This window comes from Gracilinanus agilis, chromosome 3, assembly GCF_016433145.1.
Source record: "Gracilinanus agilis isolate LMUSP501 chromosome 3, AgileGrace, whole genome shotgun sequence".
In the NCBI taxonomy this organism is placed as follows: domain Eukaryota; kingdom Metazoa; phylum Chordata; class Mammalia; order Didelphimorphia; family Didelphidae; genus Gracilinanus; species Gracilinanus agilis.
The window spans coordinates 142,516,279-142,544,051 of record NC_058132.1 but is presented as its reverse complement, the minus strand read 5'-3'; the positions used below and the strand labels follow the sequence as shown (position 1 = coordinate 142,544,051).

Here is a 27,773-nt window from a genome sequence, read left to right as displayed (position 1 = left end):
ATCTTATTAGATTTAATGAAACATTTTATTCTTTCAAGATCCTTTTTTTAAAAAATCCAGACTGTCATCCAGTGTGTTAGCTATCTCTCCCATATTTAGACCATCTGCAAATGAGATAAGCATACTATCTTTCCAAGCCACTGACAATGATGATCATTATAATATTAATGATGATAATGAATAACATTTATTATATATTAGATATAAATGACATCTAAAGTACTTTATATGCAGTACTTTAAGGTTGCAAGGTGCTTTAAAAATATTATCTTGTACAGCATAAGACCAAGCACAGATCCCTGAGGAGCCCCATTCGTAACTTCTGTTCAGGAACACATCAGATTATTAATGACTACCTTTAGATACAGCCATTTGACTAGTTCATAACCCACATGACCTATTAAATCTCCCAAATCTGTTCATCTTCTTCATAAGAACAGCACGAATGGATTTATGAAACAAAGATGGTTTTTAGAAATGTGGAAGACATAAAGGAGGAATTACACAACTGCCATTTAGAGATGACAATTGATACCATCACAAGGTATAAGTTATGTCACTGTAGCTTTTAAGACCCAACCTCAATTGTGGGCCCAGATATACCTAGAAATCTACCCCAAATGAGCCATTATAAAAATCAGTATATATTAATTTTAAAACAGTAATTTGATAAGCCAGGAATTAAGGTTTGTAGAGTTAGCTATCATTTGAAAAAAGGGACAGGGAGAGTATTAATCAGCATTTAATACCAGATCTAACCTTGCATGTTCTGGAAATTACTTCGCATACATTCTACCATCCCAACAATGAAAGAGCTGATGCTCCCTTTGTTCTCTTTATTCACAAAATCCCTCTTGAAAGAGGAAGGCTGCTGATTAGTGTTTTTAATTATGAATTTGCTCTTGGCTAAGGTAGTTCACAAATAAGAATAGCTATTAGTAACATGAACAAACTGTATTCACTCTTTTGTGTAAGATCACAGATGGCAATGCCCCATGACTATCAAAGTCAAGTTCTCAGACACAAGGTTATTCATTGTCAAGTTTCCTGTTTGCCATCTCAAACAAAAATCACTATAAACTCTGAAAATGGAATTTTTTTTAGTTGAGCTCTTTATTTCCCAAAAGTGATAGAGAAGATAGAGAGAGAGGGATGAAGGAGTGGAGGGGAAAGCTGGGAGGAGGGGGAGAGATCAAGAGAGAAACAGCCAGTCATGTACTAATAAGTCTCAGATATAATAATAATATAATACAATATAATAACATAAAAAGTTAGCCATGTACTACAAGCTCCTGGTATAAAAAATCTTAAAGAAATTTGGTGGGCGGATCATTTAGAATTCACATTCTAATATATTTTGCACCTAACTCCTGACTTCCCTCAAAAAGCAGAGAGAAAAGTCCATCTATCAGCAAGTACTTTTTAAGTTCCCACTATGTGTCAGGCACAACTCTAAGCACTAGAGTCACAAAGCAAGAAATAGTACTCAGAAATTATACTCATAATGAGCTTACATTATAAGGAGGTCAAGTATATATGAAAATATATATGGCATAAATGACAAAGTTAAATGCAAAAATACACAAATTGGTTAAACACAAAGTATTTTGAGGAGGGCACTAGCAGTTATGGGGATTAAGATAAGACTTCCTGGCAAAGATGGTAACTCAGCTATATCTTAAAAGAAGAGAAGGATTCTATGGGGCAGAGGTAAGGAGGGAGTGTGTCCCAAGCATGAAGGACAGACAGTACAAAGGAATGAAGATGAGGAATAGAGTGTAGTGAATGAAGAACCCAGAGAAGGCCCACTTGGTTAGATTGTTATCTAGCAGAGGAAAACACTGTCCAATGAGACTGGAAAGATAGGCTGTTGCCAGGTTGTACAGAGCTTTTAAAGCTAAACAGAGGAGTTTATATTTTATCTTAAATGCAATAGAGAGCCACTAGAGTTGATTGAGAAGAGGCATCACATGGTCAGGTCTGCACTTAAGGAAAACTTCTTTGGCAGTGATATAAACAACAGACTGAAGTAGTAGGAGCCAATTGCAATAATTAAGGCAAGAGATATTGAGGACCTGAACTAAGGTGAGAGCTGTGAGTGTAAAGAAAGGTCAGATATAAGGCATGACAAATAAGGAAAGTGATCTGTGGGGGGAGCTAGGTGATTCAGTGGATCTCTGAGAGCCAGACCTAGAGACAGGAGGTCCTTTATTCATAGTAGGCCTCAGACACTTTGTAGCTGTGTGACCCCGGGTAAGTCACTTGACTCCCATTGCCTAGCCCTTACTGCTCTTCTGTCTTGGAACCAATACACAGTATTGATTCTAAAATAGGCAATATGGGTTTAAAAAAAGAAAAAAGAAAAAAAGTGATCCCAAAGAGAAGAAATTACCTGAAAAAGGTCATGTTGGTAGTGAGTAGCAGAGCTAAGATTTGAACCCTGTCCTCTAACTCCAAAAGCAACACCCTCTCCACTATACCATGCTATTTTCCCTTAATTACCCTGGAGGACTGCTAACCAATGCTCCTTGCCCTTAGCCTCAAGTTTAGGACTATCTATAATTCACTTGACTTTTCCCAGCTATTGGAACACTGAAGAAGAATTTTTATTTTTATTTTTTGAATTTAAATGAGTTAGCTAAACTTAATTACTAGAATTTAAGTAGTAATAACACTGAAGTTTTCACTCTTCTACTGACTGCTTTTCTGAGCCTGAAGCACACACATCAACATGAAAATTGAAAATGAATATAGATGTTTCCTAGATGTCCTTAGTGTCTCATTTAAGACATTGCTTCTGAATGAAATGTTGCATTTCTGGAATCAGGCAATCCCCAGGGTCAACTTGCAGAAAGAATTTCAGAAGGTATTACAAAAAAAAGAGAGTTATTCAAGATAAATAGACTTAGAGTTAAGGTAGCAAAGACACAGGAACATAAGAACAAATGTACATGAGAAAGCATGTAAGTAAAAGCAAATCACTGAACCTCTTTGAGCCTCACTTTTTTTATCTTTAAAATGGAGAAAATGCTTGCTTCACATATTATAAGAAGTATTTTGACAACTTTGCTATTTATAAAGCACTATAAATGAGTTATTATTCATCAAAGAATTGTTTAAGGATTAACATAGCTTCCTAAATCTTAGTTTCCTTATATATACGGTGAAAGATTTAGACCAGATGACTCCTGGGATTCCCTCTACTTTTAGATCTATGAATTATCAATTCTTAAGAATTGATTATCAAATCACAAGAAAGCCAATAGTTTAACACCAGATTCTAGCAGAATGCCTTTTTTGCCCCCAAAATTATCCTACCACAATGTCCTGCACAAATATTTCCTGATGACAGAATAGATCATCAAACACCACATAGGAGACTTATTTGATTGTGGTCTAAAAGTATAACCTTGGCAGAAAATCAATCTGAAGAGGCCATGTATATCCCATGGCTACATAGTCTTAGCTCTCAAGAGCTCTCTATTTTTCTCTTACTAGCTCTTGCCAGAGTTTGGGGGAATCAAAGGAAGAATTAGTTGAGAGGTCATTCACCATCAGAACTCTCCAGCATCCTACAGAACTTTAAAACCCACCATTTGTTTGCCAATGAAGAACACCATTGTTTGAGATGTGCCGATTTTTCAGAAGAAACAGTACATTCTACACCTGGGGGCTGTAAGTGTAACCCTCTTTTAGGATATCTCAGAATTCCAGACAGTTCATCCTCATCTTATTAACTTCACTATTCTCTAGGCAGCTGTAACTCATCCTTTCCCAAACACCTCCTGCAGTGTTGCCTTAGCTCCGATTCTCTGCATCAGGAGACAAACCCCATGTCTTTAGAAACCTCATCTCTTCATTTTTTAAATCCTCCTGTCCTAAAAAGCTGCCCTATCAACTCCAAAATGAGGGGTAATATTGCTGGTTCCTCTCTCTGCTGCTTCCAAGTCGTGAGCTAGCATAAAGGAGTAAAGACCATGACACAGTCTCAACCCACACAACTGCTGTTGCTCCTCCTGAAGGTAACATCTCTGAGAGACCTAAAATGACCGAAGATTACACCTCCCCTACTGAGATCATCCTAGTTGATTCCAGAAGATCTTGGAAATTTCTGCTCTGCTATTCACTACTTTTCTCCTAAGTAGTGATCAAGAACATTCCAAGACAATAACAATAGCAGAGAAGACAAAAGCTGAGCAATACAATAATCTTGTCATTGATTATTTTAGCTAAGGGAAGGGAATGAGCATTTATTAAATTTCTAGTAGGTGCCTCATAGGGTGCTAAGTGCTTTATAAATGTTATCTCATTTGATCCTCATAATCTCTGGAAGGTATTTCTCCACTTTTAAGTAGAAGAAACTGAACAAAAGTTAAATGACTTGCCCAAAGTGATTCAGCTATATATAGCATCTGTATTAGGATTTGAACTCAGTTTTGATGCACTGTGCCAACTAGTTCCTCATTTATTATTTATATCAAAGAATGAGGAAAAAGATCCATGCATACAAAAATACTTATAGCTATTCTTTTTGTAGTGGTCAAGAACTAGAAAGTAAGACAGTGCCCATTATTTTGGGGAATAAAATTATGGCATAGGAATAGAATGGAACAAATGTGCTTTAAGAAATGATGAAAACAGGGCAAGCTAGGTGACTTACTGAATAGAAAAACAAGCTTAGAGATGGGATGCCTGGGGTTCAAATCTGACTTCAGATGCTTCCTAGCTGTGTAACCCTGGTCAAGTTGCTTAACCCCCATTACCTAGCCCTTACCATTCTTCTCCCTTAGACCCAATACATAGTATTGATTCTAAGATGGAAGGTGAGGGTTAAGGAAAGACTCTAGTTGTTATGAAGTTAACAAAACTGGAAGAAGAATATTATATAATAATAACAAGAATAAACAAAAAAATGTGGACCAGAGTAATGAGCAACCACAATCCTAGAGCTGCAGTAGCAAACCTATGGCATGTGTGCCAGAGAGAGGCACTCAGAGCCCTCTGTGGGCATGTATACCAATGCCTCAGCACAGAGTTTGCCACAGTTCCTTACGAGAAAACCAGAGGGAGGTGGGGCCAGGATGCTCCCCTTCCCCTTTCCCCACACGCCTGAGGATATTTCTCATATCACCCATCCCTATAAAAAGTTCACCATCACTGTCCTAGAGGATGAGATTCATCCAAGATGCAGAATGAGACATATCTTTGAACATGGCCAAGGTAGGAATTTGTTTTGCTTAAAGACATTTCTTTTTTAAAGGCTTTTTGTTTGTTTGTTTTATCTTGATTTTTTCTTGGTCAAGATTTGTGGAGGAGGGAATTATTAAGAGGGAGGAAAACCAGATGTGTTTATGTTTGTTTTTAATCTACTACTCATACCTGTGAGTAGGACTTATCCTTGCACTTGGATAGCTTCAACATATATTTACCATAGTCTCTGAGGGCAATTGCAGATAAATAAGTTTTTTAAATAGCTCTCTAATTTCAGAGATTTCCAAAACTATCAATAAGCACATGAAAAAGTGTTCTAAATCTCTTATAATTAGAGAAATGCAAATCAAAACAACTCTGAGGTATTACTTCACACCAAGCAGATTGGCTAACATGACAGCAAAGGGACATAATAAATGTTGGAGGGGATGTGGCAAAATTGGGACATTAATACATTGCTGGTGGAATTGTGAATTGATATAACCATTCTGAATGGCAATTTGGAACTATGCCCAAAGGGCTTTAAAAGACTGTCTGCCCTTTGATCCAGTCATACCACTGCTAGGTTTATACCCTAAAGAGATAAGGAAAAAGACATTTGCAAAAATATTCATAGCCTTGCTCTTTGTGGTGCAAAAAATCGGAAAATGAGGGAATGTCCTTCAATTGGGGAATGGTTGAACAAATTGTGGTATCTGTTGGTGATGGAATACTATTGTGCTTAAAGGAATAATGAATTAGAGGAATTCCATGTGAACTAGAAAGACCTCCAGGAATTGATGAAGAATGAAAGGAGCAGAACCAGGAGAACATTATACACAGAGAGGGATATGCTGTGACACAATCAATTATAATGGACTTCTCTACGAGCAGCAATGCAATGACCCGGGACAATTCTGAGGGACTTATGAGAAAGAACACTATTCACATCCAGAGAAAGAACTGTGGGAACAGAAACACAGAAGAAAAACAACTGCTTGACCACATGAATAGATGGGGATATGATTGAGGATGTAGACTCTAAATCAATGATTCCCAAAGTGGGCGCCACCACCCCCTGGTGGGTGCTGCAGCGATCCAGGTGAAGCAGTGATGGCCACAGGTGCATTTTGGAATGTGAATTCAATGCAGTAACCAATTTATTAACAAAAAAAAGAAACCAATTGCAAATAGTCAATCATGGTGATTTAAGATTACTGCTGACAAAAACAGAGCCGAGGATTACTAAATTGGTAGCAGCACACCAGGTTCAACCTTCTCATTAAGATGACTTCAAATGTTTTAACTTTTTTTGTATTGCATTCTATTCTGAGTTCAATAAATAGTTTCATAATTTCAAAGTTCAATGTTTCTAATTTACCTTTCTTTACTATCTTTTACAAAAAAGGCAGAAACATTAATACATATATCTTTCCTATTAATTGCTAGTAAAATTTTTTAAATTAATTTCCAGGTGGCGCTAAGTAATATTATTTCTGGAAAGGGGGCGGTAGGCCAAAAAAGTTTGGGAATCACTACTCTAAATGATCACCCTAGTGCAAATATCAATAATATGGAAATAGGTCTTAATCAATGACAAATGTAAAACCCAGTGGAATTACATGTTGGCTATGTGAGGAGGGGTGGGAAGAGGAAAGAATATGAATCATGTAACCATGGAAAAAATTCTTAATTAATCAATAAAATAAAATTTAAAAAACTAATAATAATAATAATTTCAGAGATTTTTCTTTTACTTGCAAATAGCAGGAAGACAAAATTGGCTAATGCCTGACATGAAACATTGGCTGACTTGCTTTTCAGCTTCAAAGAATAAAATTCACTAACTAAACTAAACCCATACAACAAGCACTTCATTTTGGAAGTCAGTTAATCTGACATAGCCTAGTAAATTAGCAGGTGTTCTCATATCCCAGGAATCTCTTTGTACTAGTTATTTACAAAATGCCATGGAGTGTTTATGTTCATTCTTTGACATTTGTTGATATTTATATAAAAAAAAGAATATGACAATGCTCTCATTACATTTTTTTTCATTGAGTGCTCAGTGCTTGGGTTGCAGAAGAAAAGAAAACAACTGCCTCAGAAGACAATTATTTAAGAGGGTGAAAGTATGTGGGCTGCTTCATAAGGCAGATTATTATAAATAATGCTTTCAAAAATGGTATATAATGTTTTCAATTGAAATTTTTTAAAAACATCTATTCTACAAACCTTTGTTAAACATATATATGTATATGTATACATATATATATATATTATAATAATAGTCACTAGGGATAAGAAGGCTTTTGAAAGGGGCAATTCTTCCCCCAAAATGCTTAAAGTCCATATTTATCTTGCGTTGTATAATGGAAATTTCTGTTTCATACTCAGTGATATGTAGGACTTCTACAACTTCTCCAAAACAATATACTTCTTGGACTCTCTGAAGTTTTTACTTGCAATGTGGATGATGAAAGAAGTATCTATCTTATCACAATTAGATTATGGTCCCTCTTCCAATTCTATCTTCCTCTCAACCCCAACCCCATTACAAAAAACTCCTTGAGGTTGTTTACAAGATACCAACATTCTGTTATCACAGGAGTGGTGATGATCAACAAATAATGGTTGATTTGCAATGATCAAAACATTAAATCTTTTACCACAATAGCCCTCTCTGCTAATATTCTTCTACTAGGTCTCTATTCCAATGGCTTAGGGTAACAGAAGTAATCATGGATTTCACAAGCAATTCCAATGTCAGTGACGTATAGGCTCTGAAAGTATTATCAAGTTGAAAAGGATGAGAATAAAGGTCCTGAAGATGAACTGTGTGTATATATCTCATATAATACCCAAGTGAGCTAAATATGCAGAGTCTTATCACTAGAAGTGATATATATACTGTCTTATGGAAAATGAAAATCATCCTTTAAGGCATTGAGGGTTTATGATCTGAGTGGCTGGAAGGAACAGCCAGAAGTATAAAGCCACAGGTCCTTCAAGTTTAAAATAAATTTACATAATTCCCATTAAAGATAGTTTCTATTCCCCTTCATTTTTTAGAGGCAAAAACCTTATCTTAACCATATCAAAAGAGAAAAATCTTAAAAACCAGGGTCTCGGCACATATGCAACTTGTATAGATACTAAAATAAAATTATGACCCTGCAAAATATTAATACAGAGCCTACAAATAGATATTACTTCATAGAGGAAGACAACTAAAATAAAGTTAGTGAGTTCAAGACAACATTTTACTGTCATTTACAATTTTATTTCAATTTTATATAAGACTCCTTGAGGAAATAAGCTTTTGTATCCTTAGGAATTAATATCCTATCAATGTTATTTGGCTGCTGCTCTAGTAACCGGCTGCTTGAACTCTCCAGTTATTTTTGCTAGAGAAAACTCCCACTTGAAATGGATGATGCATTAAATACCTGGGCATATGGTTACATTCTCAACTTGCTTTTAAGAATTCAATCTCAAAAGAGCTGTGAAAATGACTTGTTATAGCTTTGAAGCCCCATTTCAAGATTTAGATGTTTACAACCATATAGAAAGGCCACCTCTAGGCACAAGGCCCAGTTTCCGATTATATGAATACTAATTTCTCAATGTATGAGTTTGTTTTTTTTTATTCAATTTTGAACACAGGTATAGCAAATCTGTACGAAACTAGCAAATTAGGAGATGGTTACTCATATAACAAAAAAGGTTTACCACTTTAAATAAAACCCAGCAAATCCTAATAGAGGGTTTAAAACACAATTCAAACTACCAAATTTTGATTTTCATTCAACTTCATTGAAAGACATTTATTACATAAAATGAAGTATATTATCCTATGCTGAATTATGTCACATCATCTTTTTCAACCAATTCCAACTACCATTTCCAAGTGACACAGACCAAGGTGACCGTGTGATTTTGTTATTTTATTGATGGGAGGAACTCCTTTTTTATATATCATCTGTCACATAGTTTTCATAGCTTCCTAGAGTTCTGAGATATTAACATAGTCACATCGACAGAGTGGGTCAGAAAGACAAACTCAGGTCTTCCTGACTCTGAGGCCATCTTTCTAACCATAAAGCTATGCTCAGTCTAAAAAAGATTGATGCCTAGGAAGAAAAGATATTTGTAGTTCACCAGGATGAATTATCTTAAGCCAAATCAAACACCAATATCATTTTAAGCTTGAAAAAATAATTGAGGACTTGGCTACTGATTGTAAAATAATAGAGGCTATCAGAAAGACAATTGCTTAGAGCTCAGTGCTATCAAACAGAGGCAGTACACATCTAGTTCATGAAAGGTTTTAGAGTAGCCTTCTCGAACTTCCTGCTTCCTAGGTTCCTAAGAGTAGGATGGTATTCCTCATTCCTAAAATAAGCTCAGAATCAACCTCCATTCATTTACTCTTGTTTTTTTTGAAAGCTTAGCTGTTTTCCATCTCATACTTTAATGGACCAAATTTAAAGTCACCTGAGCAAACACCCTCAACTCTGCTCCTTTTCTAAATTAAGCCCCTGGTGGTCCATAGTTGATGGGAGCAAATAAATAACCCCTGGCAATAATGGTCCAAGAGAGTGAAGAGTTAGGGGTGAGAAACCAAGAACCATATTTAAGCAACATCCAACCAAATAGTAGGTGTCTTCATATAACTGTGACCCACTTCAAATAATTTATTTGGTACTGCTTTCTAGAAAAAAATTTTTTTTCATTATTCTTAGGGGCAAAAACAGGGGTCTACGATTTAGGATTCTGGGGTTCTTTCTCCATGGAAAAATATGCTTCCTGAAGTAATTTTCCTAATGCCTTAGAAGAAAAAAACAAAGTACTAAAATTATGATGTTTAATACAACTTTAAATACATATTTTTCTGTTTTAGACTCTAACAAACATTTCCGATCCAAAACAAAAGGCCTTGCCAATTAATAGTAACTGATTGAAATCTTTAAAAAAAAAGTTTCAAAGTCACTATGGTCATAAAATACAGCATAATTTACCTCCCTCTGATAACCATTAAAAGTCCAAGCAAGTTTTGCAAGTAATTCTTGATGAAACAAGATGCAATTATGATAAGCCTCTTACGGCCAATGTTACATGATTAATCTGGTTATCATTCCTACTGACAGACATGTACATTAAGAATGACTGAACTCCCAGATCATAAAGCAAGTAACATTTAAATGTTCAAGATACTAAGTATTCAATTTTGAGTCAATTTTATGCTGACAGCACATGCTATGAGACTTGAATACACACAAACAACAGTTTAATAATTAATAAGTACAAAGTTTATCTAATTTTATTCTAATTTAATCACATATGCAGGGTTTTAATCCTGAGGCATAAGGAGAAGAGGGGAGAAAGAGGGACTATTGTTCTTTAATATTTTCTCCTAGTACCTAGGTAGCACTTCATAGTTTTATATATACACAATACCAGATCAGAAGCTATTCATCACATTAGCCACTTAAAATTTTACTATTAAACTGCAATAAGAATTTTAAAAATCAATTTTGTCTCAATATAGAATGCAGGAATCAAACTTCCTTTACTATAGTCCTGTGGAAGTTAAGAAAAGGACTACTAGAACGTTTTTCACAGTCAAGATGATAACAGATCCCCTTCTCCTTCTGTTACATTTTCCTCTGTAGTATTTATAGTACAAAATAAATAAGAATACAAAGTCTAAAAACTCTGGAAGTCAAATAGAAACAACACCTAATGCAACACTGAACTTTGAGAAAGGGAAATATGCTAAGTCTTCAATTCTTGTCTTAGGGTAAAATACTTTAATGATTTTTTTTTACTTTACACAAATAAATTACAGCAAAAGGTATGAATTAATGCAAGTACTCAGGTATATCTGCACAGGCCAGTCGCAGGATTGCCGAAAAAGAAAGCCTTTCTTCTTAAACAGAAGATGGGAATATGAATAGCTTGGAAAACTAGTGAATAAATGGAGTTAATCTCCCTATCATAAAGAACCAAATCTCAGTTCCTCACTGTTCAAAGAGCAGTTCTGAAAAAGGCAGTAAGAAAATCAGGGAGTTTTTCTAACAGTAATATTAAATTATCCTTGCACTGATGACTATTTAACACTAGTCACTCTATTTAACTGACTGAAAGTTCAAAGAGAAAATTTGTGACATCCATAATAACTCTCTTATTCATCAAGAAAAAGTTATTCCATCCATATGTTAGTCTCTTTGTTCCTCTAATCAAGTCACTTGTGATAGCTGCTGACACAATCTTTTTTAAACATAACTGTCAAAATATTTTTCACCTCTAATAAAAAAACAAACAACAAAAAAAGTATGCTAGAGTATATTAAACAAACTCTTCAAGGGAGAATGTTTTACTAGAAGTCAATAAGACTAAGGTTCTAGTACTGTTTCTTACTAACTTGTAGAAGAATAGACCTCAGTCAAATTACTTAAGCTCCAGTAGTCTCAGTTTCCTTATTTGTAAAATGAGAAGACAGGACGTTACCTCCAAGGCACCTCCTAGAACTAACAACCTACAATTCTGTGTTTAAATACTACCTTCACAGAAGTAGATATTAACATCTGGGCAAAGTTAATTCTCATTATTCTAAGTTCAAACAAGTGAAAACCAGGTGTTTTTAGGACAGGCTCTTTGGCTAATTAATTGCCAGGTACAGTGCTTAGATAATAAAGCTTTATGAAGTGTCATTTCTTTTCTTTTAAAGGATGCCTGTGCAGTCTGTAAACAATAAATGTCATCTGGCAGTTGTCTATATAGTACTGCTCACCAACAGGTTAAAGGGGATCCCCCGGGTGAGGGCCTTGGGATGAGAAAGGACCCACTCTTGTAAGTCTTGGGGAGGGGGGAGCCTTTGCTCAGGGTTCCAGGAACTATGAGGCTAGAGGCAAAAGATCCCCTGAGCAAAAGAAGAAAGGGATGAGGAGGTTCGAAGGGGGTCCATTGACTACAACTGCTTTTACTGGGTTGTTTGTTGTTGTTTGGGGGAGCTGGAAAGAAATAGCAACAGCATCCTAACTGAGCATGCATGCAGGATTTCTCCTTGCTCCTCCTCCCAACTGCGTGGTTCTCTTACCTGACCCGGTTGTTGCGGAACTTGCTCTGCTGGGGCTGGTTGAAGTAAATGGTGCGAGGGGGTGCCTCATCCTGGTCCACAGTGGACATAGTCCCGGACATCTCATCATCCGCTTTCTTGTAGTTCGAGGAGGAATAAACAGGACCTGCTGGGGCGACAGAGACAGGGCAAGAAAGAGAGCACAAAAGAAGTCAGGAACCAGGCAAGAGGGCGAGCAAACACTGGCAGCTGCTGGGGACCGAGCAGGGGGAAGGATGCTCTCAGCACGATGCCCAGGTCCCGCCTATGTACCTATCCCCTCCCCGGAGACTGCTGCTGCTGCTGCTACTGCTACTCCCAACCCCAACTCCTCCCCCTCCCTCTACATCCCTCCCCCTCTCCTCCCCCGCCCCAGGCTTAGACTCCAGACCCACAGCAGAGCAGCGGGGGCAGCAGAGGCGACCGTCCCCTCCTCCAGTCCCTGAGCCCTCTCACCGAAGCTAGGGCCAGCCGGCGCAGGCGCTCGCTTTTCCAGCTCGGCCACCTCCCCGCAGCCCTGACAGCTATGTGTTTGGGCGCGGGAACAGAGCGCACTGAGCTAGCGAGGAGCAAGCAGAGGGCAAGGAAGCAGGCCTCACCGCCCACAGGAGCTTCGGGCCGCTTTGGTCTGGTGTAGAGAAAGCGCCAAATCCTAGGCCAGGTCCGAGCTGGACCCGGCGGAGGGAAGGCAGGGATGCTGAGCACTGGAGCTATTGTTCTTTGGCAGCCCCAAGACAGCAGCAATTACAACCTTCTTTGACAATAAGGCAGAAAAAGGCAAATTCTCACAGATCGGGAACACTGGGGAGGGAAAAGGAGAGGTAGTGGTATTTGATTTTTATGGAGAGATGCAAAATGATTATGCTTGCAAGCATTGGATACCACAAATCAATCTTCAGCTTCCTTACGAATGAGCCCCACTAGATAACGCAGGCAGCTCCAGAGCAGAGGCTTCCAGATCAATGTGCTATGATTTGCACATCCCCCGCACTGGGGAGGATTCCCCATTCCATGGTCCTAAGGACAGTTTTTTCTTCTTGAGTTTACCAGGCAACCTGAAGCAATCTAGTACAAGCCCAAATTTATCACATTTCATTGTGTTAATTGTGGTTTCTTTGGAAACACACAAGCCTAGACTTCCCTTTGATTTTTTTTTTAATCCCTATATAAGTGTTTCAAAATTAACATGTGTTATGGTAAACTTACTCCACTGGTTAGGTAAGGAAGCAAAGTCAATAGCGGGTATTATCGATTTCTAATCTCAGAAACCTAAAGATTCTAGTAAGTGTCACAAAGAGGTCATCTTTTTACTTTCACTGTTATCCTACCCTAGTCTCCAGCTGTATACTACACACACACACACACACACACACACACACACACACCAGCAATATTTCTCATCCACTTCCTTCAGAATTGCCTCCTCAGATTCTCTGACCACAATGACCAATATGGAAGTACGTTTTATATAATATATATATTACCTAGACCAAATTGCTTACCTGCTCTAGGAGAGAGGAGGGAAGGAAGGAAGGGAGACAACTGGGGTTCTATAAGTTTGGAAAATGTAGGCTGAAAATTATTATATGTAATAGGGAAAATAAAATATTTAAATAAAAAAATTAATAAAGGCCACCCCAATTGGCAGATTTTTAAAAATCCCCTGAGAATAAAATATTTTTGTGGTAACAAAACCATAGACCAAAGGAAGATGTCCACAGCCTCTTGCATGAAGATTCATTTTAGTTTCCTTACATATTTAAAAATAATAATTTACACCTAATGGCCCATTTGTTTATTACCATTTTTGAGTTACTATAAGGCAAATCCTTCTGACTTTAACCTTTCTGACATCATTTAGGAAATTGACAAGTACTTGGGAAGATAGAAGTCTCTTACTATAGTGTATACAACAATTGCAGTGTATCCCAATTGTATAAGAAAGGTTAAGTTTTGAGAAGTTACAGGAGATATTGTGGAGGAGGTAGACTTAGTTTGGAGAAAACATCTCCCTAGGATAAGAAATCTTAGACATTAAAGAAACAGATACAGGGATACACAGATACTGGGACTAGCAAGAAAAGGATTTCTAACTTGAAGGAGGCTTTCACTATCTTAGAAACTTTCTGCCTCATCAACATATTCTCTTAAAACTAACTTCAGACTTAGACAAAGAAATTAAAACTATCTTTAGTCATATGAAAAAGTGTTCCAAATCACCATTAATTAGAGAAATACAAATTAAAACAACTCTGAGGTACCACCTCATACCTGGCTAATATAACAAAAAAGGAAAATGCTAAATGTTGGCAGGTATGTGTGAAAATTGGGACACTAATACACTATTCATAGAGCTGTGAACTGGAGAGTAATTTGGAACCATGCCCAAAGGGCCATAAAGCTGTGCATACCTTTGACCCAAAAATATTACTACTAGGTATGTATCCCAAAGAGATCAAAGACAGGGGGAAAGTCCCTGCTTGTATGAAAATATTTTGTAGCAGCTCTTTTTGTGATATCAGAAAATGGGAATTGGGGAATGGCTGAACAAGTTGTGGTATATAATTTTAAAGGAATACCATTGTGCCATACAAAATAATAAGCAGGACAATCACAAAAAAAAAAACCCTGAAAAGACTTATATGAAATGATGCAAAGTGAAGTAAGCAGAACCAGGAGAACATTATAAATAGTAACAGCAATAATGTATGATGATCAGCTGTAAAAAACTTAACTATTATCAGCACTAAAAGGATCTAAGACAACTTTCAAGAGACTCAAGAGGAGAAAGGCTAAGGAACTGATGGAGTCTGAATGTAAATTGAAGCAAACCATTTATCACTTTTTTTCATGAGATTTTTTTTTCCCTCATAGAATCAATAAATGTCTTCTTTTGCAATGTGACAATATGGAAATATGCATTACATGAGTATAATTAGAATTCCCTCCCCAGGATTCTCCCAGATAGTTTTTGTGTGACCTCATTCCTCTCTTTCTTCTCCCTGGAAACTCAGTGTGGAGGTGGGGTGAGGTGAAAGGCAGGAGAATTTTACTCATGTGTTCTTTACTCAGGTTTTTACTTTTGTCCTTTCATTTCTTTTACTTCAAGTGATTATTAATAACTTATAAAATATAATACTTTGAATTATTGGATATTAATTTAATTTTTACACATGATAGCACATATATAACCTATATCATATTACCTGCCATCTTGGGAAAGGAGTGGAGAATAAGGGAGAGAACATGAATTGCAAAATGTCAAAAAACTATTATTAAAAATTATATCCATGTGTAATTGGGGAAAATATAATTAAAAAATAAAATTTAATCTTAGAGAAATGCATTGTCCTACTGGAACAAACCTGGGCTTTGTTACTCTAGAGACCCCAAAGCTTAACACATTCTCTCTCAAATCACCAACATCCTAACTCTATTATTCAACCTCCCAAATAAATTAAGTGGTTAAGCAACCATACCTGATGGGCTCCTTTTGCCTCTGGTGATGTCACCTTGAGGCTATGTAAAACCATACATACATACATATATATATATGTGTGTGTGTGTGTGTGTGTGTGTGTGTCTTCGTTTGTTATGGGCACTGTTATCTACCTGACAATTGCCTATTAGTTGATGCTAAACTTTTTATCTTCCAAACTTGTCTCTTAATTTATTAATCTCCAGTCAAAATTAGGTCCAAATGGGAAGAATTACTCTCCAAGAATATCCTAACACTTCTGGTTTGAATAATTCCTCCACACTATTACCATTAGAATAGGGGAAAAAAATCTGAGAATTCAGCTAGTTTACTAACCTCTCCTGAAAATCCACTTGGGCTCATGGCACTTTACTAGGAAAACATTCCTAAGATATTTACATCAAAGATATGCAATGAAATGAAACCATTGGAAACCATGGCCTTTTATTTTAGCAATATTTTTAATCACTCAAGTTCATCTGAAAAATCCCCTTCCAATTCTCAGAAAAACAAAGCAAAGATTTGCATTAGGAATCTATCTGTACGTTCAACATGCTTTATTAGCAAAAAACAAATCTTGTTTGCCTATTATGTATCAGTCAGAGCTATAAGCTCCTAAAGATGTTCAATAAGAGCTCTCACACTGCCTCTCTGAGAAGACTTGAGTTTTGAATACCAATCCTGTCATTTATTTCCTGTGAGAGGTTGAACAAGGTATTCTCCCTCCTATAGACATGATGAGGGAACTAAAGGAGAATTAGACTAGACCAGTAGCTCCCAAACTTTTTTGGACTACCGCCCCCTTTCCAGAAAAAATATTACTTAGCCCCCTGGAAATTAATTTTAAAAAATTTTAATAGCAATTACTAGGAAAGATAAATGCACCTATGGCCATGACTGTCATCCCTGGATCGCTGCAGCACCCACCAAGGGGCGGTGGCACCCACTTTGGAAATCACTGGACTAGATGATTCAAGATCTCATTCTGAAATTTATGAAACATGAGAGTCCCTCAGGTTGCTCAGTTGATTTCTTTCCCTCATCATTGGAACAGAAATTCTAGAACCATCCTGTCTCGGAATATAATAGACTTAAACCTTTACCAACTGAAGTTGAACCAAACAAGTTATGGCAGGATTATCTTTTCTTCTTCAAGTCATAAATAGACTTATTGCCTTAGTCACTCTTCTGCCCAATGCCCACCAACCTTATTTATTAAAGAAACCAGAGTAGTGTTTGAAAAGACAACTTAATCATTTTATAATCTAATTTTTGGTTAAAAGCAGTGTAATGTAAATATAAAATTGTTTTCTCACTCATGCTAGCACAATGTGACTGTTAAGGTATACATTTAATGGGCTTTAGCAGACTAGGTGAGAAATCTCTATATTATAACTCTTCGATAATGGTTTTATTTTGTCTGCATGTATAGGCTGGTTTTACATTGATCTGCATGTAAAGTGTGTGTGTAAAATTAGCTATCATCTCATCCATGAAATAAAAGTAAATGTGCATCTATGCTTTCTTTTCCATTCCTTTTCCTCCTACCAACAGGATACAGCAAGTTTGTAGAAAGTAGTATGAAAAAAGGAGAGACCACTTGGAAGCCTTCACACCATTGATGAATCATGGAAATAGCTCAGACACAACCCTTTAAACTCAACATATTTATCCTGCCTGTGTCACAAAACCATCTTTCTACTTTCTGATTTTCAATGTGCATTTGGTCAACAACATTTACCAGTCTCACTATTACGAGGGTGAAACTGTCAAATCAACTCTGCAGTTATTTTTCCCTTTCATCCCCTATATCAAATCGAGCACTAAGTTGGCCCTTTAAAGCCATTCACAACCTAGCTCTAACCTACCTCCAATCAATGTTCCCAGATATTATACATTTCTCCCCTTTATACACTCTTACGGTTCAGTCAAACTGGCTGGCTTCCTTGTTCTTTTTCAGTCAGTTGGCTTTTTTAATAAAACACTTAATGTGCCTACAATGTGCTAGGTACTATGCTAAGTGCAAAAGACACAAAGAAAAGCAAAAGGCAGTCCATGTTTTCAAAGAGCTCACAAATATGTACAAAGAGGATACATACAGGAAATTATAGTTACCTTGTAGTAAGATGCCCTGTTGGATCTTTGATAAGAGTTAAAGATATGTAGAGGCTAAAACACAGACAATGAAAAGTAAAGAAAAATCTTTCCCCAAAGAGACATTTTCCCTTCTAGAAAGTATAAAGGATTTAAATGCCTTAATTATATAGAGAGAGGTCAGCAAAACAAAGAGGGCACCTCTTTAGGCATAGACAATATTCATACCTTAGACCCAAGCCACTTTTCTACTTTTCATAAGATTCTCAGAGTTATTTGGGAGATGAAAAAAACTGAGAGTGATTGACCTAAGGAAGAAGCTTCTAAGTGAGGAAGAATTTGTAGAAATGAAGAACAAACTCTCTCCCTTCTCCAGCCTGTAGGAGGCAAATAGCTTCAGAAATAAGGTGATCACAGATCAGCAGAGCATCCCAAGATAAAGAGACACCTGCATAAAAGGCTTCCTCACTACATCTTTCCACCATCAGCTGACCAGAAGTAAAACATCCTTCCCAATATAATCTAACAGCTGGGAGCTCACTGACAAATCAGTATAGCCACCAAGTGACTTTTCTGGCCTAGTTTAATAGATTAACCCATCTAGACAAAACACTAAACCCTAGGACTGAGCCCACCTAAGCTGCCAAGGCAGCAAGGAGTGATTAATACCAAATTTCTTGAGAATTCTCCAGAGAAAAGACTTTAAGGTTCTGTGACTTACATTTGTTGCCTAACAATTATCATAATCTGAGTTCCCACCCACTTTTCCCCTTCTGTATATATGTGGGAAATTGAGGTATATTTGTGGGAAAGTATACCTCTAGGGTTAAGGGAATACATACAGGCATTTATGTTTTTTTAACTGGGGTTGCTATTTGAGTAAATGCTTTTGTCAGCGATATATGTCTACTAACTTCTTTTGTTTTGTATTTATTTAGAGGCTTGGTCCCCCTATCTTACCTTGGCTTGAAGTAAAATGGCTATTCATAATCTGATCAATTAATTATTAAACATTTATTAAGGACCTACTATGTTACAGACATAGGAGATACTGGAGGCACTGGAGTGAACCTGGAAAAAAAAACTCTGAAAAAACAAAGATAGTCCCTGCCCTCAAGAAATTTGCCATCTAATGAGGGAAAACAACATCCAAAAGGAAACTGAACAGGCATGTTGGAGGCAAGAAGAAGAATGAACCCAATTCTCAGCCATGGTGAAGTCAAAAGTCCCAATGTAGTATAACTAGGTGAGAACTGAAGAGGTTTACTCTCCCTTCCAATCAGATAATCAAAAGGGAACAATAAGATGCAATAGTGACTCCATAGAAGCTTTGAGCAGCTCCTTCTCCAAACTAGGACTCACCCTTCTTCAGGCAAACTAGTAAATCCCTCTACCCCACCTCCAGAGGCTTACAATATTGGTGCCTGATTTAGGGTAGAGAACCAATTACCTTTGCCCTTTTGTAGCTAAGAACTCCTGAACTCAAGTGATTGACCAGCTCCAACCTCCCTGGTAGCAAGGATTATTGGTGTGTGCCACCAAGTCAAAGCTATTGGCTGACTGTTAAGGAAAAGCACACTAGGTTGTTCTTAAGAACAAGAGTTTAATAGGATAGCCACCTTACCCCTAGAATCTCTGAAGTAGTACTAGCTAACTCCCTCTGGGGATCCAACTGCCTAGCAGAAGTATGAACTGGGCCTTATACTTTCATGGGGATATAGAGAAAATTTAAAAACCCTGTATGTTATTAATGTAAGGGAACCATCTTCTCTCCTCTTTCCAACAAGGAAAGTAACCTTAGAGGTCAAAGAAATGAAGCCTGCATAGTTATGCTGAACTTATTTCAAAGGGAAGCCTCCACTCCAATCATCTGATCTAGGGTCACACGAAGGTAACTCCAAAGTTAAGACATTCTCCTACTTCCCCCAAATCATTTCAGTTCCATGGACTAAGGAAAGTGACTGGGCAGCCTCACCTCATAGTCAGTCTCCTTTTCTACCTTCTCTAAAGTGGGATAAAAACATATATATGTATCTATCTCCCTCGGTTCCTAGAAGGTGCTAGCTACCAAGCAAATGCCCGTCAACCAAAGCTAATTAAACTTTTTATCTTCTAACTTTGCCTCTAGATTTACTGTCCTCCAAAGAATCTAGGTAAGAGGAATCTCTCCAGGAGATTCTTAGGATTTCTGGGCTGAGGAATTCCCCAACAGAGCTAAATCTACCCTAAGGAAAATTATACAATCAGCGAAACTACTGGGAAAGAACTTCTTGTAGAAGGTGGGAGTTTAGCAGATATTTCAAAGAAACCAAGGAAGCTAGGATGTGGAGATGAGGAAATGTTTCTAGACAGGAGCAACAATCAATGAAAATGCCCAGTGGTGGGAGAAGTGTTTTGTACAAGTTTATGGAGTGAAAATTAGTATATTATTCTCAATGTATTTTTGGCTAGCAGTAATAACTCCAAGAAGTTAAGTTTAAATCATTAGTTTAATTAGATACAGCTTCACTCTCTCTTCCCCTTTCTTCCTCCCAGTTTCTCACATAAGCCTTTGGGTGGTTCTCTTTTGCACAGGTGGAGGGTACTGTATTAGTTTCCTATAAATTGGGGAATTCATTTGTATCTCTGGGTCTCTCACTTAAGCACAATGTCCTCATCTGCTGCATGATATGCGATAAAGCTGCATCTTATCCTGGCCTCTCTGATTATTTGTGTGATTAAAGGGGGTGCATCTTATTATATCAAGAACCCCCCAAATTCCCACTCCAGACCCAAGGAATTAAAAGATGGATAATGTCATTGTGTTGAAAAAGACATAGGAGTAAGAAGTAAGAAAACTATAAAGGTAGGAAGCACTCAGGTTATGAAGGACTATGAAAAACAGGGCATTTTATATTTGATCCTGGAGTTAATAGGGAGCTCCTGAAATTGAATGGTATAGAGAGAAGGTTGGGGAAGGGTATTATATGGTCAAACTGGCACTTACAGAAGAGCAATTTGACAAGTGAGTGGAAGATGGATCAATGTGAGGAGACTGGAGGTAGAGAAGTCAGCTAGCAAGCTATTGTAATTGTCCAGAAGAGAAGGAACAAGGGTCTGCACCAAGGTAGTAGCAACATCAAAGAAGGAAGGATTGTATGAGAGGTGTTCTGAAGGTAAAAACATCAGGACTCAGTCACTGATTGGATATGGGTGAAGAAGGATGAGAGAACAAGTAGTTAAGAATGAAGATCCACGTTGTAAGCCTGGGTGACTAGGAAGATGGTAGAAACATGGAAGTTAGGAAGAAGGGAGGGATTGGGGACAAGAAAATTAGTTTAGTTCTGGGCATGCTGCATTTAAGACATCTACATGACACACAGTTTGAGATGTCCAAGAGGCAGCTGGAGATATGAGAAGGGAGTTCAGAGTTGGACAAATAGATGTAAGGATCATCTGCATAGAGATAGTTTCATCCATGAGAACTGATTAAATGACCAAGTGAAATAGTGTGTGTCACACACACTATTTCACTTCATATATATGAATGAAGGCCCAGGACAAAGTCTGGATTTATTAATAATTCATTCCTTTGCCTAGGAAAGTCAGGTGGCTTAGTGTATGAATCCAGGCTTGGATTCAGAAAGACTTGAGTTCAAATCTGGCATCAGCCACTTACTAGCTATATAACCCTGAGCAAGTCACTTCACCTGTTTGCCTTATATCCTCATCTGTAAGATGAATTGGAGAAGGAAATGGCAAACTATTCCGGTTTTTTGGCCAAGAAAACCACAAATGAGATTACGAAGAGTTGGACACAACTACAATAACTGAACTATAACAATTCCTTTCCCTTAAATCACATGAACATTAAACTTATTTTCCTCCTCCTTCTTTGCCCACTAGCCCTATGACAAGGGAAGCAGCAAGGAAGCATAAGATAAAGCAGGCACCCTGTGAGATATTTATAAGCACGACTTGAATGGAGATCCAGCACAGGAAACTGAGAAGGAATATTCACACAGCTAGGAGAAAAACCAGAAGGAAGCAATTCCATAAAAACCTAGAGAGAAGAAAGTATTGAGGAGAAGAGCCTAAGCAACATTGTCAAAGGGTATAAAGAGATCAAGAAGTATAAGAATTGAGAAAAGACCATTAGAATTGGCAACTAAGATCAGTAGTCCTTAAAATGATAAAAAGCATCTATCTAAAACCATCAGCAAGCATTATCTATAATGGGGATAAACTAAAAGTCTTCCCAATAACATTAGGTTTGAAGCAAGGGTGTCCATTATCACCTATGCAATAGTTGATATTGTACAGGAAATGCTAGCTAGAGCAAGAAGAAATTGAAAGAATTATAATAGGCAATGAGAAAGTAAAGTGATTACTCTTTGCAGATGATATGCTTAAAGAATCCTAGAAAATCAACCAAAAAACCTAATTGAAACAATTAGTAACTTTAGTAAAGTTGCAGGATATAAAATAAACCCACATAAATCATCAACATTTCTCTATACTACCAATAAAAAAACAACTGAAAGAGATATAAAGAAAAAGTCTCTTAAAATAATTGTACACAATAAAAAATATTTGGGAGTCTATCTGGCAAAACAACCTAAGAACTAAATGACCACAACTACTAAACAGTTTTCATACAAATAAAGTCAGATCTAAACAATTGGAAAAACATTAATTGTTCATGGGTAGGACAAGCCAATATAATCAAAATAACAATTCTACTTAAATTAATTTATCTATACAGTACCATACCAAACTACCCAAAAATTATTTCACAGAGCTAGAAAAAATAATAAAATTCACCTGGAAGAACAAAAGGCCAAAAGTCCCAAAGGAATTAACTTAAAAAAACCATGAAGGCAGCTTAGCTGTACAGGCTCTCAAACTGTATTATACAGCAGCAACCATCAAAACTCTCTGACACTAGCTAAGAAATAAAGTAGTGGATCAATGGAAAATAATAGGTACTCAATACATAGTGGTAAATGACCATAGTAACCTAGTGTTTGACAAACCCAAAGATCTAAGCCAGTGGTTCCCAAACTTTTTTGGCCTACCGCCCCCTTTCCAGGAAAAATATTACTTAGCACTCCCTGTCACATACTATCACAACCCCCTTACAGTTATTCACCGCCCCCAAATGCACCTGTGGCCATCACCGCCTTCCTGGACTGCTACAGCGCCCACCAGAGGGTGGTGGTGGCACCCTCTTTGGGAATCACTGATCTAAGCTGTTGGGAGAAGAACTCACTATCTGACAAAAACTGCTGGGAAAACTAATACAGTGTGGTATACACTAGGCACAGACCAACACACCTCATGCTATCTACCAAGGTAAAGTCAAAAAGGATACATGATTGAGAAAATAAAGGGGGATACCATAAACAAATTAGGGAAGCACAAAATAGTTTACCTTTCAGACTTATGGATAAGGGAAGAATTTGTGTCCAAACAAGACTTAGGGAACATAATGAATATAAAACAGATAAATTTGATTATGTTAAATTTAAAAGATTTTGAACAAACAAAACTAATGCAAATAATATTAGAAGGGAAACAACAAACTGGTAAAAAGTCTTTATAGCAAGTACCTCTGTCAAAGGCCTCATTTTACGAATAAAAATAATAATAATTCTATGGTACCATTTCATATCTATCATGCTGGCTAACTTGACTGAAAAAGATAAATGTTGGAAAGAATGTGGGAAAATTGGGACACTAATACACTGCTGGTAGAGCTACAAACTGAACTAAACATTCTGGAGAGCTATTGGAACCATGCACAAAGGGCCATAAAATTGTGTATACTTTTTGACCCAGCAGCATCAGTACGAGGTCTATTATCTTAAAGAGATCAAAGATAAAGGAAAAGGGACCACTTGTACAAAAAATATTTAAATTAGCTCGTTTTACATCAGATCTTTTTATAGTGGCAAGGAATTGGAAACTGAAAGGATGTTCATCAGTTGAGGAATGGCTAAACATGGAATTGTATATGAATGTTATAGAATACTATTTGCCAATAAGAAATGACAAAAATGATCACGAAAAAAAGCTAGAAAGATTTAGATGAAGTAATGCAAAGTGAAGTGAGCAGAACCAGAAGAACATTGTACAAGTCACAGCAATAATGCATGATCATCAACTATGAATGACTTAACCATTAGCAACAATGCAAGGATCCAGGACAACTCCAAGAGACTCATGACAAAAAAAAAAAAAAAAAAAAAAGGAAAAAAAATAGTCAAAAGACAGTCCCTGCCTACAAGGAGCTTATCAGCTAACTTCTTGTCTTTGGAATAGAAAGAATCTTCCTCTCCTATGAACATTGGTACCAATGGGAATATTTAGCCTAGAGCAATGAAGACTTGGATTCTGGTCGGGATGGGGGAACAGTATTCCATACTCTTTGAAAAGGTCCTCTTCAATTGGTGCTTTTCCATTTCCTTCCCTCTCACTCTCCACAGTCTGACTTACAACTTTATGATTCAACTGAAACTGCTCACTCAAAAGTTATCAATGGAGTCTCTCTCTTTTTAAAGAAAAAAAATATATACATACATATATATATATATATATATTTCAGATGACATGTTGATACAATTTTCAACAATCATTTTCTGATATTTCATGATCCACATTCTCTCCTTCCCTTCTAATCCTTCCCCCTCAAGACTACAGGTCTATTGTATATATAGGGTGTACATGTGTAATCATACAATACATATTTCCATGTTCATTATGTTGTGAAAGAACACACAGATTGCTTTCACTAGAGAAATATTCATGCACTGACTGAGACATTAAGCAATTTATCCATGGTCACACTATCAGTATGGCTCACAAAAATATGAGTGTGCTTGAAGCAATACCAACTAACTCAGAAGAATAGGTAAATTTTCAGTGTTATATGATTTACACCTTAAAAATACTACCAGAGTTTAACTTATTGTTTTGTTGATTGTAGGATTTAATAAATGGTGGATAAAATGCTAATAATGTCTCTGATGGGAAAAATGTTAATAATAATTCAAATTAACCTTTAAAGTGTAAGCTGCAAACAATTTTACCCTTTAAAGAGACGATTGTTAAAACATTTACTAGCATTTACAAGGTTACAAGGGAAACTGGAACCCATATGTTCCTGACTCAAAGGATGGCTCACCATATTCCCTATATTGTCTGATTTATAATATCAGAACCTAAATGATTTGTTTTGAAATGAATGTAAATTTAGCATATTCAGAAAATTCTGTTTAGAAACCTTAAACCATCAACTACAGTTCAGCAGCTATACAAAAAGAAAATTAGTGTTTCTTTCAAAGTTCAGTGATTATTCTCTATTTTTAAACCTTCTGCATTAGCATCAACACTGAGTATCAGTTCAAAGGCAGAAGAGCAACAAGGGTTAGGCAATTGAGATTAAGTGACTTGCCCAAGGTCACATAGTTAGAAAGTATCTGAGCCCAAATTTGAATGGGGACCTCTTGCCTCTAGACACCAGTGATAATCTTTTTAAGAAATCAGTAACTCACTAAACTAAGTATTGTATACAAATATAAACAAAATGTTACTGAGCTATAGGATGGGAGAAAAAAGTATTTATATAGTGCATATTAGCTAGGTGCCAAGTACTGTGTTAAGTATCATTTGATGTTCACATAACTCTGCAGGGTAGGCGCTATTATTATCCTCATGTTTTTTTTACTTGAGGAAACTGAGGTAAGCAGAGATTGTTTGGACCAAGGTCACATAGCTAGGAAGTGTCTGAACCCAGATTTGAACTCAGGTTTTCCTTATTCCCATCCCAGCACTCTATCCAAAGTACCACCTAACTGCCCCAGTAGTATTAATATTTTTTTCTTCTACATAGCCTATGCACTTATAGATCTCTCCCCAAAAGCAGAACCCGAAGCAGTGGACAGAAGCTGCAGAGGTAAATTTTTGCTGCAGATAGAAATTCCCTAACCACAAGGGCTGACCAAAGTAAAATGGGCTGGAACTCTGTCCTTGGAGATCTCTAGGCAGAGAATGGATGACTTCCTGTCATGTATGGCTAGACAGAGCCCTGCTCCAATATAGGTTATCCCCATGGTTATCTTTTCCTGTGTGTGTTATCTTGGTGTTTTTTTTATTAGGTTAAAACCTCCTTAAGCACATAGCTCCTTTGTATTCCTCACTATGCTTAGCATAATAATAAGCCAAAAAGTAAGCATTAAATTCCCAGAGAATAACAGTTTTCCTCAGCAACTCATTCAAATGTTCATATTTAATAGGATTGCTTATAACAAACCAAAATCCCTCTTACTGAAGTCTAAACTTGCTTCTCTTTTTTTTTGAACTCCACAGAAGAGGTAGTCACTATCTTCCATGTACTTTGAAGCGAGACATCCCTTACTGAAGGTAGGCCCCAAAACAATGATGCAACTCTCAGCCAACTTTGGAAAGGAAGCAGCAGAGACCCTGACATTTCCAAAACAGTTCCCCTAATTTGAACCTGGTTTCTCCCATGTTCTCCCTCAAGATGAAAGTTGTTTTTCTTCTGACCTTAAAAGAGCACTTAGAGAAGAGAGTCAGGATGAATATTTTTCCTTAATCTATCAAACACAATTAAAGTGCAGATCAAATGCAAAATACTATAATAATTCTAGCTTTAGCTCTAAAATCCTAGCAAACTGCAACTTTACAGAACTCCATCTCTCTAGATACTGCATCTGTGTTGCTTATACTCCAGTATTCTAAGGAAATAATGACTAACAAAGGAATGGAACAAGATTCCATCTTGCAGCAGAAATGGCAAAGCTTCTCTTCCTTTTAGGGTCATGGGGAGAAAATGTGGAGACAAGAGGCAGAGATATGACCTTCAGAATACCTTTCCTAGTAGGCATTCAAATATATGTTGATAAGTTTCTATGCTTTTCAAAAATGAATATTTAAAAATGAATTTTAATCATTGAAGCCAGATCCTGATATATTCAAACATCAAAACTCAGGTTTCCATGGTTCCATGAATGTCACTGGTGCTAGGAGTTATCAGTTAGATCCCATCATCAGCAGAACCTAATAATTACATGAGACACCCATTTACCAGAGCAGAGATGAGGTCAAGAGTATAGGTAGCTAAGAATTAATGAGCAGATGTAATTTTCAAAAATCAAGTCTAGGGAGAAGAAAGGAAATTTTGCCAAGATGGTCTCAGTTTAATAGGTAAACAATTATTAAATACAAGACAGGAAAAAAAAATTTAAATCCAAGTTTATAGAAGGTAAATCAGGAAAAGTTGCCAATAGTTAATAAGGTAACATGTTCTTTTTTATATGAGACAAGGTCTGATTCAATCCAAGCTTTCTAGATACAAGCTAACAGGACAGGAATAAATAAGTCATACAAGATGTCTACACCTGGAAAAGGACGGGGCAAAACTTCAGGGGCAGGTTCTGACATTTAATAAAGGAGGAAAGAGATGTAGAATTAAATCAAGGTACTGAGTTCACATATCCTAGGATATTATCCTAAAATTGATTAAAAGGATTTTACTATGAGTCTTCAAATAGATGATTGGTTAGTCAGGAAATAACAATTAATAATAGCTAACATTTTTATAGTGCCTACTATGCACCAGGCACTTTGCTAAATGCTTTTCAAGTATAAATATAAGAGCTTGGAAAAGAAACAAAACTTTGGAGTTATTGATGAAAAATAAGGAGCAGGGGGAAAGCTAGGTTTTTCATGACAATGGTTGTAGACTTATCAGGAACAAACAAAACTTGAAATCGCAAGGAAATAAAATTTGAAACATAGGGCCAAAGGGAACCACTTGAGTTAACTTTTTCTTAACTCTGTGTCTCCCCTGTCCCACTATGACTAAGCCTAGCATAGGAATTAACCATA

At 36.8% G+C, this 27,773-nt stretch overlaps 1 protein-coding gene across 1 annotated transcript in view; it reads right to left on the bottom strand.

Annotated features, from left to right (window-relative positions):
- Positions 1-27,773, bottom strand: part of ATP8A2 (ATPase phospholipid transporting 8A2) — a 727,903-nt gene that overhangs the window by 665,360 nt on the left and 34,770 nt on the right. Inside the window, exons 4-5 of the mRNA XM_044668968.1 lie at positions 12,706-12,938; positions 12,293-12,440 (exon numbers count right to left, since the gene is read on the bottom strand). Coding sequence (XP_044524903.1) covers positions 12,293-12,440; positions 12,706-12,938 — 381 coding nt within the window. The remainder of the gene's footprint in view (positions 1-12,292; positions 12,441-12,705; positions 12,939-27,773) is intronic.